The sequence below is a fragment of the Caretta caretta genome, chromosome 10, assembly GCF_965140235.1.
Source record: "Caretta caretta isolate rCarCar2 chromosome 10, rCarCar1.hap1, whole genome shotgun sequence".
Taxonomy (NCBI): domain Eukaryota; kingdom Metazoa; phylum Chordata; order Testudines; family Cheloniidae; genus Caretta; species Caretta caretta.
The window spans coordinates 51,588,369-51,601,054 of NC_134215.1; the positions used below are offsets into that span (position 1 = coordinate 51,588,369).

The following is a 12,686-nucleotide window of genomic DNA, read 5'->3' on the forward strand; positions in this document are numbered from 1 at the left end:
CCTGTGCCAGCCAACTTGGGCTCTGGGGCTGTTTCATTGCTGTGCAGACTTCTGGGCTTGTGCTGGATTCCAGCCTCTAGGACCCTGCAGGGTGGGAGGGTCCCAGAGCTCAGACGCCATCCCCAGCCCAGAAGTCTGCATATCAATGAAACGGCTCTGCAGCCATCGGCTGGCACAGGCCAGCTGCTGGTTTCTCTTTGCTGTGTTGACATACCCTGAGTGAGGAGGAATTCAGGCAGTGGATTACTATGCCCTTTGCCCCCAAGTAATTCTCCCATGCAATAAATAGCCCCTTCTGTTTCCATCAAGCGGCCTTCCCCAGCATGGGTCAGCCAGGCTCAAACATAGTGTACATGGTTGTCTGGGTCTTAATGCTCAATATCTACAGAAGATCAAGTCTCTTCTGTTAAAAATTGAGGCCATTTAGTCTCCTTGTAATAAGGGTTCACTGGGTGAGAGCTAGGTCCTCCTTTTTGGCTGAGATGTGTAAGCTGGTCGCTTCTTTCTCTTAATGGACTTTTAAGAAAAAAAGTCCTTTGGGATTCAGCAAGTGAACCCTTATCCCTCTTCATAGTGTATTCTGGGGTAAGTCCCTGTCATCAGTGCTGTGTCTGAGCACTCAGCAATGGATTGAAAGCCAGCAGCTGGCACTAGGGACTTGAAGAGTCTGCATTATCCTAGCTACGTTTTACACATCCTTCTGGAGCTTGCGTGGGTCTTCAGAAAGGCAGCTGAGCCTCATTATCAATTCACCCAGGATGGCAAGGAGTCACAGGTCGTTCGAATCATCTCATTAGAGAGTGGTCTAAAGCAGTGCTACTTGAAGTGGTGGTCCACGGATCGGGGCCGGTCCGCGAGCCACCGGCTGCCGGTCTGTGCGCACACTGGAAAAAAAAATTGCTGGTCCTCACATCAGATAGCTTGAGAAGCACTGCTTTAAAGGGTAAAGTAGCTGATTAGTAAATGAAGAGTTTTGGAGGTGGCTGAGCCTGTCTGCATCACAATTAAGCGTAGTCGTTTGAAATGTGATATTGCTGGCACTTGCTGACTGCGCTCATTTGAGTGTTTTCAAAACGCTGCAAATAAACTCCAAATAAGTTTCCCCAAGGATTAAAACAGGCTAAGCCACAGATACAGCCTTTGAGGTGAACTAGGCTGGGTGCTGCTGACCTGAGTGGTGACAAGAAGGAGAAGAGGCTGTGGGAGGGAAAACTAGATAGAGGTTCAGGAGGGGAAAGAGGCAAGAAGAGAAAATAAAAAGGGAGAGAGAAAGCAAAGCAAGGAGGAGTCTAAAGAAAGCTCTGTGGAGATAAAATGGCTGGAAGTGGGAGTGACAGCAGAGAAGGACATCAGGATTTTCCTTGCATGTTTTAGTCCATTCCTAAATTTGAGGTTAGTAAAAATTACTTTAAATTCCTTGGCTGAAAAGGGGAAGCAGAAGAGAAGGTTGTTTTTCTATTGCTAAACGTTGATTTCTCTCCGGTGACAGCCAGGGCTAGGCACAGCATTTTCAGCGCCCCCGGCTACCCAGGCCGGAGAACCCGCCACCACAACTGCACAGCGTCCTGCATAGCACGTAGGGTTGCCAACTCTCTCCAGCAATTAAAGATTAATATTCAATTAAATATTATGTGATGCAATGAAACCTCCAGAAATACATCAAACCAGAACTGGCAACCCTAACACCCCCACCCCCAACCAGCGCCCCCTGCACAGCCCTATCACCACAACTGTCCAGTGCCCCACACAGCCTCCCCCACTGCCCAGCACCTCAGCACACACAGATCTCCCCCACAACCCCCCCAGTTCCTCCACAAATCCCCCACTCTCCCATGCCCTACCCACCAGCTGCACTCACCAGCCCCCGTGGGAGGTGACTGTGTCTGCTGGGAGTGGCGTGATCAGACAGGCTGGAGCAGGAGCAGGTCCTGTCCAGGCCGGGTTCCCTCAGGATCCACTTGCCTGGCAGGGCCTCCTGCACTGGACTGCTGAGCTCTTCTCCTGCCACAGGGGTAGGGTTGCCAAGTGTCTGGTTTTTGACCAGAACACCTGGTCGAAAAGGGACCCTGATGGCTCCAGTCAGCACCCCTGACTAGGCTGTTAAAAATCCAGTTGGCAGTGCAGTAGGGCTGGCAGGCTCCCTACCCAGCTCTGCTCAGATGCCAGGAAGCACCTGGCATATCTCTCTGGCTCCTAGATGTAGGGGAAGCCACGGGGGCTCTATGTGCTGCCCCTCTGAGCGCTGGCTCCACAGCTCCCATTGGCCAGGAACCGCAGCCAATGGGAGCTGCAGGGGTGGCGCTTGCGGATGGGGCAGTGCACAGAGTCCACTGGCCACCCCTCCGTCTAGGAGCTGGACATGCCGGCCACTTCCGGGAGCTGCCTGACGTAAGCAACGCCCAGAGCCCATGCCAGAAGCCCCCTCCTTCACCCCACCCCACTGCCCCAGCCCTGAGCCCCCCTGCACCCAAACTCCCTCCCAGAGCCCACGCCCCAACCCCGTTCCCCAGCCCGGAGTCCCCTCCTGCACTCCAAACCCTTCATTTCCCCACCTTGGAGCCAGCACCCCCAACCTAGAGCTCATATCACCTCCCACACCACAATCCCGGAGCCTCCTCCCACACTCCGAACCCCTCGGCCCCCACCTCCTAGCCCCCTCCTGCACCCCAAACCTCTCATCCCTGGCACTACTCCAGAGCCCGCACCTCCAGCCAGAACTCTCCTCCCTTCCTGCACCTCACCCCTTCCCCAGCCCGGAGCCCTCTCCCACACCCTGAACCCCTCATTTCTGACCCTAGCCGGAGCCTCACCCCCTCCTATACCTCAGCCGCCTGCCCCAGCCCAGTGAAAATGAGTGAGTAATGGTGGGGGAGAGCGAGCGATGGAGGGAGGGGAGATGGAGGGAGTGAGGGATGGGGCCTCGGAGAAGGGGCGGGGCAGGGCAAAGGTGTTCAGTTTTCTGCTATTAGAAAGTTGGCAACCCTACACAGGGGGCTCTTTTGCTTTCCCTACTGGCAGGAGCACTCCAGCAGGGCTGCATGAGGCTGTCTCCACTTCTGCCGGCCCCGCACCCTTCTGGGAACCATGCACAGCAAACTTTGAGGTGCCCCTAGAACACCGGTGCCCCAGGCACGTGCCTAATGTGCCTAATTGGAAATCGGCCCTGGTGAGAGCCTGTATGTGGGTCAGTCCCCAGTAAGTTCTCCTCACACACACCCTTTCCTATGTAAACTGTGTTGGTGCACCAAGCAGAGTGTGGCCTTCCTATAGTCGCAGCTGGCTTTATTCTGGGATTAGGTGCCATTAAACCTGAGCGATTTAATCCAAGGGTTGCTCTAGGTGTCAGAGGAGACAAAACCAAAGTAAAGCTTCTCTTGAATTCTTGTTATGAAATCTGCCAAAACATGAAACTGAAATTCAGGTGCTGTTTGCTGGGTCAAACTCACCCTCAAAGTCTTTAAGTGACACATTTTAGCCAGTGAGAGGAAGACTGGAAAAAGTTCACAGGCACCAACTACACTTCATATATGGTAGTTCTTATTGTATCCCTGTTCATATGGTGTTTGGAATTTATATGGTCACCATTATTGTAGAATATGATCACTTTGCCATCTTTTAGTGTATTTATCCTCCCGACACCCCTGTAAGGTAGTAATGTGCTATTACCCCTGCTTTACATATGGGAAACTGAGAAAGAGTAAGTGATTTGCCCACATTCATGCAGGTAGTCTCTGGCAAAGCAGGGAATTGAACCCTGGTCTCCCATTTGCTAAGTCCTGTACTGTGCATTGGACCTGATCCTCCATTCTGTGGATGGCATGTGTGGTTGGTTTGTCTTTTAAATTACTGAACTTTTTTCATATTAGACTTTTCTTACTGTTCATATAGGAGGTAGTGATGAGAGGCAGCTGGGGTTCTCTTGACTTGCTGCAAGTTGACCCTTGATATAAACTATTAATGTAAATGTGGTCTGTGACCCTCACTTGAAAACTTCCTGCACAAAACTTCCTTTGAGTTTTGAGACTTTTTAGGAAAGTGCTGTCAGCTAGTGCATCTCCTTTGACCCCATCTTACTCTTCCTGGGGTAATAAATGTAGCCTGATTCAGAAACAAGAGATGGGGCCTTTTTAAGTGTGGGGGAAAACTCTCTTTTCTGAGACTAATCTCTGAGCCATCAAGTACTAAAGAAAACATAATTTCAAGCATCTAAGAAGGTATTAAAAACAGAGGAAAACACTGAATGTCCCTTTAAATATCTCAGAGCAAATAATCTGTTAATTACTCTTTTGACTTTTTTTAATCTGCACATTAGATTGAACTATATTATTATTATACATATATTAAGCTTGAGCAGTTTTTCAAACACAAGCTGCAAGGCACACTTATAATAAGTTTCTATAATCATCTCTCTCTCTTTTTCCTTGTGGTATTTAACATACTTAAAGAGGCAGGGCAATTTTTTTCAATATGCTAATGGCATAATTAGAAATGCATACCAAGGGCCTGAAACCTCAACACCCTCAAAACCAGCATCTCTCTGTTCCGACAAAGAAGATTTTATGTTTCTTTTGAATGTAGGTAGTATGTTCCTCTAACAATATAGACTACATACAGTAGCATGGGGGCCACAGAAGATATCTTTGAGTACTTCAAGCAAAAGTAACATCTGAGATTTTCATAAAATGAGGGTAGGCACCCATATTATTTCATGAAAAATAAAACAGTTTGTAAAAATGACTCAGCAGGAGGAAATGGAATTTATCTATTTAACATCAGCTTTCACTTCCTGTGCTGTTTTTTGTGGTCAGCACTGATCCACTGCAGGAAGAGTGGAAAGCGAGGTTTCTGAGTGACTCTTCAGAGAGCAATCTTCGGGGAGCAGAGTGAGGTTAAAGAGTTAAGCACATTAAGGGCTGTGGGCATTCCTTAAATTTACACTTTTTGCTTAAGGTTCAGCCTAAAGGGATGTTCTCAAGGCCAGATAGCCCAAATTTGATCTACCTCTGATTTTCTTGCATCTGTTTTTAAAGTCCTGTGTAACTGTGTTTTTTCCTTTAAAAAAACCAAACTCAAAAACCAAAAACCAACATTTCAGTGACCTTTGTTCCTTTAAAAATAAAATCTGTCAACAGCAACACATCTGTTCATTCTAGCTGCAAGCTAGCTGCTCATTATCCAACAAATCACCGAACCCTTTGTTTTCGAAGTAGAATTGAGTTTCAAACTTCTGTAGGATTCTTAAAAAGAAAAGGAGTACTTGTGGCACCTTAGAGACTAACAAATTTATTTGAGCATAAGCTTTCGTGAGCTACAGCTCACTTCATCGGGTGCATCCAATGAAGTGAGCTGTAGCTCACGAAAGCTTATGCTCAAATAAATTTGTTAGTCTCTGAGCCCTGGTCTACACTAGGACTTTAGGTCGAATTTAGCAGCGTTAAATCGATGTAAACCTGCACCCGTCCACACAATGAAGCCCTTTATTTTGACTTAAAGGGCTCTTAAAATCGATTTCCTTACTCCACCCCTGACAAGTGGATTAGCGCTTAAATCGACGTTGCCGGCTTGAATTTGGGGTACTGTGGACACAATTCGATGGTATTGGCCTCCGGGAGCTATCCCAGAGTGCTCCATTGTGACCGTTCTGTACTGCACTCTCAACTCAGATGCACTGGCCAGGTAGACAGGAAAAGAACCGCGAACTTTTGAATCTCATTTCCTGTTTGGCCAGCGTGGCAAGCTGCAGGTGACCATGCAGAGCTCATCAGCACAGGTGACCATGATGGAGTCCCAGAATCGCAAAAGAGCTCCAGCATGGACCGAACGGGAGGTACGGGATCTGATCGCTGTTTGGGGAGAGGAATCCGTGCTATCAGAACTCTGTTCCAGTTTTCAAAATGCCAAAACCTTTGTGAAAATCTCCCAGGGCATGAAGGACAGAGGCCATAACAGGGACCCGAAGCAGTGCCGCGTGAAACTGAAGGAGCTGAGGCAAGCCTACCAGAAAACCAGAGAGGCGAACAGCCGCTCTGGGTCAGAGCCCCAAACATGCCGCTTCTATGATGAGCTGCATGCCATTTTAGGGGGTTCAGCCACCACTACCCCAGCCGTGTTGTTTGACTCCTTCAATGGAGATGGAGGCAATACGGAAGCAGGTTTTGGGGACGAAGAAGATGATGACGAGGAGGAGGTTGTAGATAGCTCACAGCAAGCAAGCGGAGAAACCGGTTTTCCCGACAGCCAGGAACTGTTTCTCACCCTAGACCTGGAGCCAGTACCCCCCCGAACCCACCCAAGGCTGCCTCCTGGACCCAGCAGGCGGAGAAGGGACCTCTGGTGAGTGTACCTTTTAAAATACTATACATGGTTTAAAATCAAGCATGTGAAAGGATTACTTTGCCCTGGCATTCGCGGTTCTCCTAGATGTAGTCCTAAAGCCTTTGCAAAAGGTTTCTGGGGAGGGCAGCCTTATTGCGTCCTTCATGGTAGGACACTTTACCACTCCAGGCCAGTAACACGTACTCGGGAATCATTGTAGAACAAAGCATTGCAGTGTATGTTTGCTGGCATTCAAACAACATCCGTTCTTTATCTCTCTGTGTTATCCTCAGGAGAGTGAGATATAATTCATGGTCACCTGGTTGAAATAGAGTGGTTTTCTTCAGGGGACACTCAGAGGAGCCCATTCCTGCTGGGCTGTTTGCCTGTGGCTAAACAGAAATGTTCCCCGCTGTTAGCCACAGGGAGGGGGGAAGGTTGAGGGGGTAGTCACGCGGTGGGAGGAGGCAAAATGCGACCTTGTAATGAAAGCACATGTGCTATGTATGTAATGTTAACAGCAAGGTTTACCCTGAAAGAGTGTAGCCACTGTTTTATAAAATGTGTCTTTTTAAATACCGCTGTCCCTTTTTTTTTCTCCACCAGCTGCATGTGTTTCAATGATCACAGGATCTTCTCCTTCCCAGAGGCTAGTGAAACTTAGAAAGAAAAAAAAACGCACTCGTGATGAAATGTTCTCTGAGCTCATGCTGTCCTCCCGCACTGACAGAGCACAGACGAATGCGTGGAGGCAAATAATGTCAGAGTGCAGGAAAGCACAAAATGACCGGGAGGAGAGGTGGCGGGCTGAAGAGAGTAAGTGGCGGGCTGAAGAGAGGGCTGAAGCTCAAATGTGGCGGCAGCGTGATGAGAGGAGGCAGGATTCAATGCTGAGGCTGCTGCAGGACCAAACCAGTATGCTCCAGTGTATGGTTGAGCTGCAGCAAAGGCAGCTGGAGCACAGACTGCCACTGCAGCCCCTCTGTAACCAACCGCCCTCCTCCCCAAGTTCCATAGCCTCCACACCCAGACGCCCAAGAACGCGGTGGGGGGGCCTCTGGCCAACCAGCCACTCCACCACAGAGGATTGCCCAAAAAAAAGAAGGCTGTCATTCAATAAATTTTAAAGTTGTAAACTTTTAAAGTGCTGTGCTTAAAGTGCTGTGTGGCATTTTCCTTCCCTCCTCCACCACCCCTCCTGGGCTACCTTGGTAGTCATCCCCCTATTTGTGTGATGAATGAATAAAGAATGCATGAATGTGAAGCAACAATGACTTTATTGCCTCTGCAAGCGGTGATTGAAGGGAAGAGGGGTGGGTGGTTAGCTTACAGGAAAGTAGAGTGAACCAAGGAGCGGGGGGTTTCATCAAGGAGAAACAAACAGAACTTTCACACCGTAGCCTGGCCAGTCATGAAACTGGTTTTCAAAGCTTCTCTGATGCGTACCGCGCCCTCCTGTGCTCTTCTAACCGCCCTGGTGTCTGGCTGCGCGTAACTAGCAGCCAGGCGATTTGCCTCAACCTCCCACCCCGCCATAAATGTCTCCCCCTTACTCTCACAGATATTGTGGAGCACACAGCAAGCAGTAATAACAGTGGGAATATTGGTTTCGCTGAGGTCTAAGCGAGTCAGTAAACTGCGCCAGCGCGCCTTTAAACGTCCAAATGCACATTCTACCACCATTCTGCACTTGCTCAGCCTGTAGTTGAACAGCTCCTGACTACTGTCCAGGCTGCCTGTGTACGGCTTCATGAGCCATGGCATTAAGGGGTAGGCTGGGTCCCCGAGGATACATATAGGCATTTCAACATCCCCAACAGTTATTTTCTGGTCTGGGAATAAAGTCCCTTCCTGCAGCTTTTGAAACAGACCAGAGTTCCTGAAGATGCGAGCGTCATGCACCTTTCCCGGCCATCCCACGTTGATGTTGGTGAAACGTCCCTTGTGATCCACCAGAGCTTGCAGCACTATCGAAAAGTACCCCTTGCGGTTTATGTACTCGGCGGCTTGGTGCTCCGGTGCCAAGATAGGGATATGGGTTCCGTCTATGGCCCCACCACAGTTAGGGAATCCCATTGCAGCAAAGCCATCCACTATGACCTGCACATTTCCCAGGGTCACTACCCTTGATATCAGCAGATCTTTGATTGCGTGGGCTACTTGCATCACAGCAGCCCCCACAGTAGATTTGCCCACTCCAAATTGATTCCCAACTGACCGGTAGCTGTCTGGCGTTGCAAGCTTCCACAGGGCTATCGCCACTCGCTTCTCAACTGTGAGGGCTGCTCTCATCTTGGTATTCATGCGCTTCAGGGCAGGGGAAAGCAAGTCACAAAGTTCCATGAAAGTGCCCTTACGCATGCGAAAGTTTCGCAGCCACTGGGAATCGTCCCAGACCTGCAACACTATGTGGTCCCACCAGTCTGTGCTTGTTTCCCGAGCCCAGAATCGGCGTTCCACAGCATGAACCTGCCCCATTAGCACCATGATGCATGCATTGGCAGGGCCCATGCTTTCAGAGAAATCTGTGTCCATGTCCTGATCACTCACGTGACCGCGCTGACGTCACCTCCTCGCCCGGTATCGCTTTGCCAGGTTCTGGTGCTGCATATACTGCTGGATAATGCGTGTGGTGTTTAATGTGCTCCTAATTGCCAAAGTGAGCTGAGCGGCCTCCATGCTTGCCTTGGTATGGCGTCCGCACAGAAAAAAGGCGCGGAACGATTGTCTGCCGTTGCTCTGACGGAGGGAGGGGCGACTGACGACACGGCTTACAGGGTTGGCTTCAGGGAGCTAAAATCAACAAAGGGGGTGGCTTTACATCAAGGAGTATTTCAGGCAGGACTTCACGGAGGGTTCCAATAAGAAATGGTGCACCTAAGTTATCGTTCTTATTGGAACAAGGAGGTTAGCCTGGCCTCTGATTGATACATGGCTAGATTTACCTCGCTGCACCTTCTCTGTGAGTGACTGCAGTGTGACCTAGAAGAATGAGTCCCCTAGACAGGGGAGGAGGCAAATGAGTACAAAACAAATCTGGTCTATTTCTTGTTTTGACCCACTCCATCTATCTTTTACATCTTTGGCTGGCAGCAGATGGTGCAGAAGGACTGCATGCCATCCACATCTCTTGCCTGCCTGGCAGAAGATGGTACAGTACGACTGCTAGCAGTCCGTATCGCCTGCCCGCTCACCATAAGACGGTTCAATAGGACTGACTGCAGGACTAAAGAGAATGACCTGGTCAAGTCACTCCAAATTTAGTCCCTGCGCCCATGTCTGCCCAGGCGCTCCCAGCCGACGTGGCCAGGAGCACCTCGGACACGACGAGGACGACTACCAGTCGTATTGCACCGTCTGCTGCCAGAAGGCAATGGGTTGCTGCTACTGTGCAGCAAAGCCGTACCGCGTCTGCCAGCACCCAGGAGACATAGGGTGACGGTTACCTGAGCGGGCTCCATGCTTGCCGTGGTATGGCATCTGCACAGGTAACTCAGGAAAAAAGGCGCGAAATGATTGTCTGCCCTTGCTTTCACGGAGGGAGGGAGGGAACGGGGGCCTGACGATACGTACCCAGAACCACCCGCGACAATGTTTTAGCCCCATCAGAGTGCTCCATTGTGACTGCTCTGGACAGCACTCTCAGATGCCCGATTGTTTGCCGTTGCTCTGATGCCGGGAGGGGCGACTGAGGACACGGCTTACAGGGTTGGCTTCAGGGAGCTAAAATCAACAAAGGGGGTGGCTTTACATCAAGGAGTATTTCAGGCAGGACTTCACGGAGGGTTCCAATAAGAAATGGTGCACCTAAGTTATCGTTCTTATTGGAACAAGAAGGTTAGCCTGGCCTCTGATTGATACATGGCTAGATTTACCTCGCTGCACCTTCTCTGTGAGTGACTGCAGTGTGACCTAGAAGAATGAGTCCCCTAGACAGGGGAGGGGGGGAAGCAAATGAGTACAAAACAAATCTGGTCTATTTCTTGTTTTGATCCACTCCATCTATCTTTTACATCTTTGGCTGGCAGCAGACGGTGCAGAAGGACTGCATGCCATCCACATCTCATGGCTGCTCGGCAGAAGATGGTACAGTACGACTGCTAGCAGTCCGTATCGCCTGCCCGCTCACCATAAGACGGTTCAATAGGACTGACTGCAGGACTAAAGAGAATGACCTGGTCAAGTCACTCCAAATTTAGTCCCTGCGCCCATGTCTGCCCAGGCGCTCCCAGCCGACGTGGCCAGGAGCACCTCGGACATGACGATGACGGCTACCAGTCGTACTGTACCGTCTGCTGCCACAAGGCAAGGGGTTGCTGTTACTGTGTAGCAATGCCGTACCGCGTCTGCCAGCACCCAGGAGACATAGGGTGACGGTTACCTGAGCAGGCTCCATGCTTGCCGTGGTATGGCATCTGCACAGGTAACTCAGGAAAAAAGGCGCGAAATGATTGTCTGCCCTTGTTTTCACGGAGAGAGGGAGGGAACGGGGGCCTGACGATATGTACCCAGAACCACCCGAGACAATGTTTTAGCCCCATCAGGCATTGGGATCTCAACCCAGAATTCCAATGGGCAGCGGAGACTGCGGGAACTGTGGGATAGCTACACACAGTGCAACGCTCCGGAAGTCGACTCTAGCCTCGGTACTGTGGAAGCACTCCGCCGAGTTAATGCACTTAGAGCATTTTCTGTGGGGACACACACACTCGAATATATAAAACCGATTTCTAAAAAACCGACTTCTATAAATTCGACCTTATTCCATAGTGTAGACATACCCTAAGGTGCCATAAGTACTCCTTTTCTTTTTGCGAATACAGACTAACACGGCTGCTACTCTGAAACCCGTAGGATTCTTATAAATACAAATGAGAGAATAACTTTTCTTAATGATGAAGAAAATATTGCTTTTCCTCCTTAAGAGCACTCACTCCAGTGCTCTCTACAGGGAAGGATAATTCTGATAAACCATTCAAATAAGTGCCACTTTTCAGAAGTACAGAGAAAACCTAAAGGTGACATAGACCAAGGAAAAACCTGAAATAATTCTGTCTGTTCTGCTGCTGGATCTCGGACGTAGCCTGCATGTAGAATGGCTTGTGACTGAGTCCATTGAAGTTAGAGGTACTAATAATTAATAGCTGGTATTAACATTAGAGCAAACTACTGCATGATGGCCCAACAAATAAAACTCACTGCTGCAACAACCTTCTCATATATATATTTTTTAAAAGAGGACAACTAACAGGGTTGAAATAGTAAAGAATAAAATTGTCAGGCACACAGAAGAACATAAATTGTTGTCAACATGGTTTCTGTAAAGGGAGATCATGTCTTACTAGATTTCCAGAAAGCCTTTGACAAGGTCCCTCACCAAAGGCTATTACAGTAAATTAAGTTGTCATGAGATAAGAGGGAAGATCCTGTCATGGATTGAGAGCTGGTTAAAAGACAGGGAACAAAGGGTAGGAATAAATGGTAAATTTACAGAATGGAGAGGGGTAACTCATGGTGTTCCCCAAGAGTCAGTCCTAGGACCAATCCTATTCAACTTATTCATAAATGATCTGGAGAAAGGGGTAAACAGTGAGGTGGCAAAGTTTGCAGATGATACTAAACTGATCAAGATAGTTAAGACGAAAGCAGACTGTGAAGAACTTCAAAAAGATCTCACAAAACTAAGTGATTGGGCAACAAAATGGGGAATTAAATTTTATGTGGATAAATGTAAAGTAATGCACATTGGAAAAAATAACCCCAGCTATACATACAATCTGATGGGGGCTAATTTAGCTACAACTAATCAGGAGAAAGATCTTGGAGTCATCGTAGATAGTTCTCTGAAGACGTCCACGCAGTGTGCAGTGGCAGTCAAAAAAGCAAACAGGATGTTAGGAATCATTAAAAAAGGGACAAAGAATAAGACAGAGAATATCTTATTGCCCTTATATAAATCCATGGTATGCCCACATCTTTAATACTGCGTACAGATGTGGTCTCCTCCATCTCAAAAAAGATATACTGGCATTAGAAAAGGTTCAGAAAGGGCAACTAAAATGATTAGGGGGTTGGAAAGGGTCCCCTATGAGGAGAGATTAAAGAGGCTAGGACTTTTCAGCTTGGAAACGAGACTAACGGGGGATATGATAGAGGTCTATAAAATCATGAGTGGTGTGGAGAAAGTGAATAAGGAAAAGTTATTTACTTGTTCCCATAATATAAGAACTAGGGGCCACCAAATGAAATTAATGGGCAGCAGGTTTAAAACAAATAAAAGGAAGTTCTTCTTCACTCAGCGCACAGTCAATCTGTGGAACTCCTTGCCTGAGGAGGTTGTGAAGGCTAGGACTGTAACAGGGTTTAAAAGA

At 48.6% G+C, this 12,686-nt stretch overlaps 1 protein-coding gene across 1 annotated transcript; it reads left to right on the plus strand.

Annotated features, from left to right (window-relative positions):
• Nucleotides 1-5,653: 5,653 nt before the first annotated feature.
• Nucleotides 5,654-7,459, plus strand: LOC125643849 (myb/SANT-like DNA-binding domain-containing protein 7). The gene is made up of 2 exons (XM_048867068.2): nt 5,654-6,333; nt 6,922-7,459. The coding sequence occupies exons 1-2, from the start codon at nt 5,750-5,752 to the stop codon at nt 6,977-6,979; spliced, it is 642 nt and encodes a 213-aa protein (XP_048723025.1). The 5' UTR covers nt 5,654-5,749; the 3' UTR covers nt 6,980-7,459.
• The last annotated feature ends 5,227 nt before the right edge of the window (nt 7,460-12,686 follow it).

What these genes read in the sequence shown, in the direction of transcription:
- LOC125643849 (XM_048867068.2), top strand. Translation starts at nt 5,750, where the DNA reads ATGCAGAGCTCATCAGCACAGGTGACCATGATGGAGTCCCAGAATCGC. An exon ending in AGGCGGAGAAGGGACCTCTG is followed by an intron (nt 6,334 to 6,921) that starts GTGAGTGTACCT and finishes TTTCTCCACCAG; the next exon opens with CTGCATGTGTTTCAATGATC.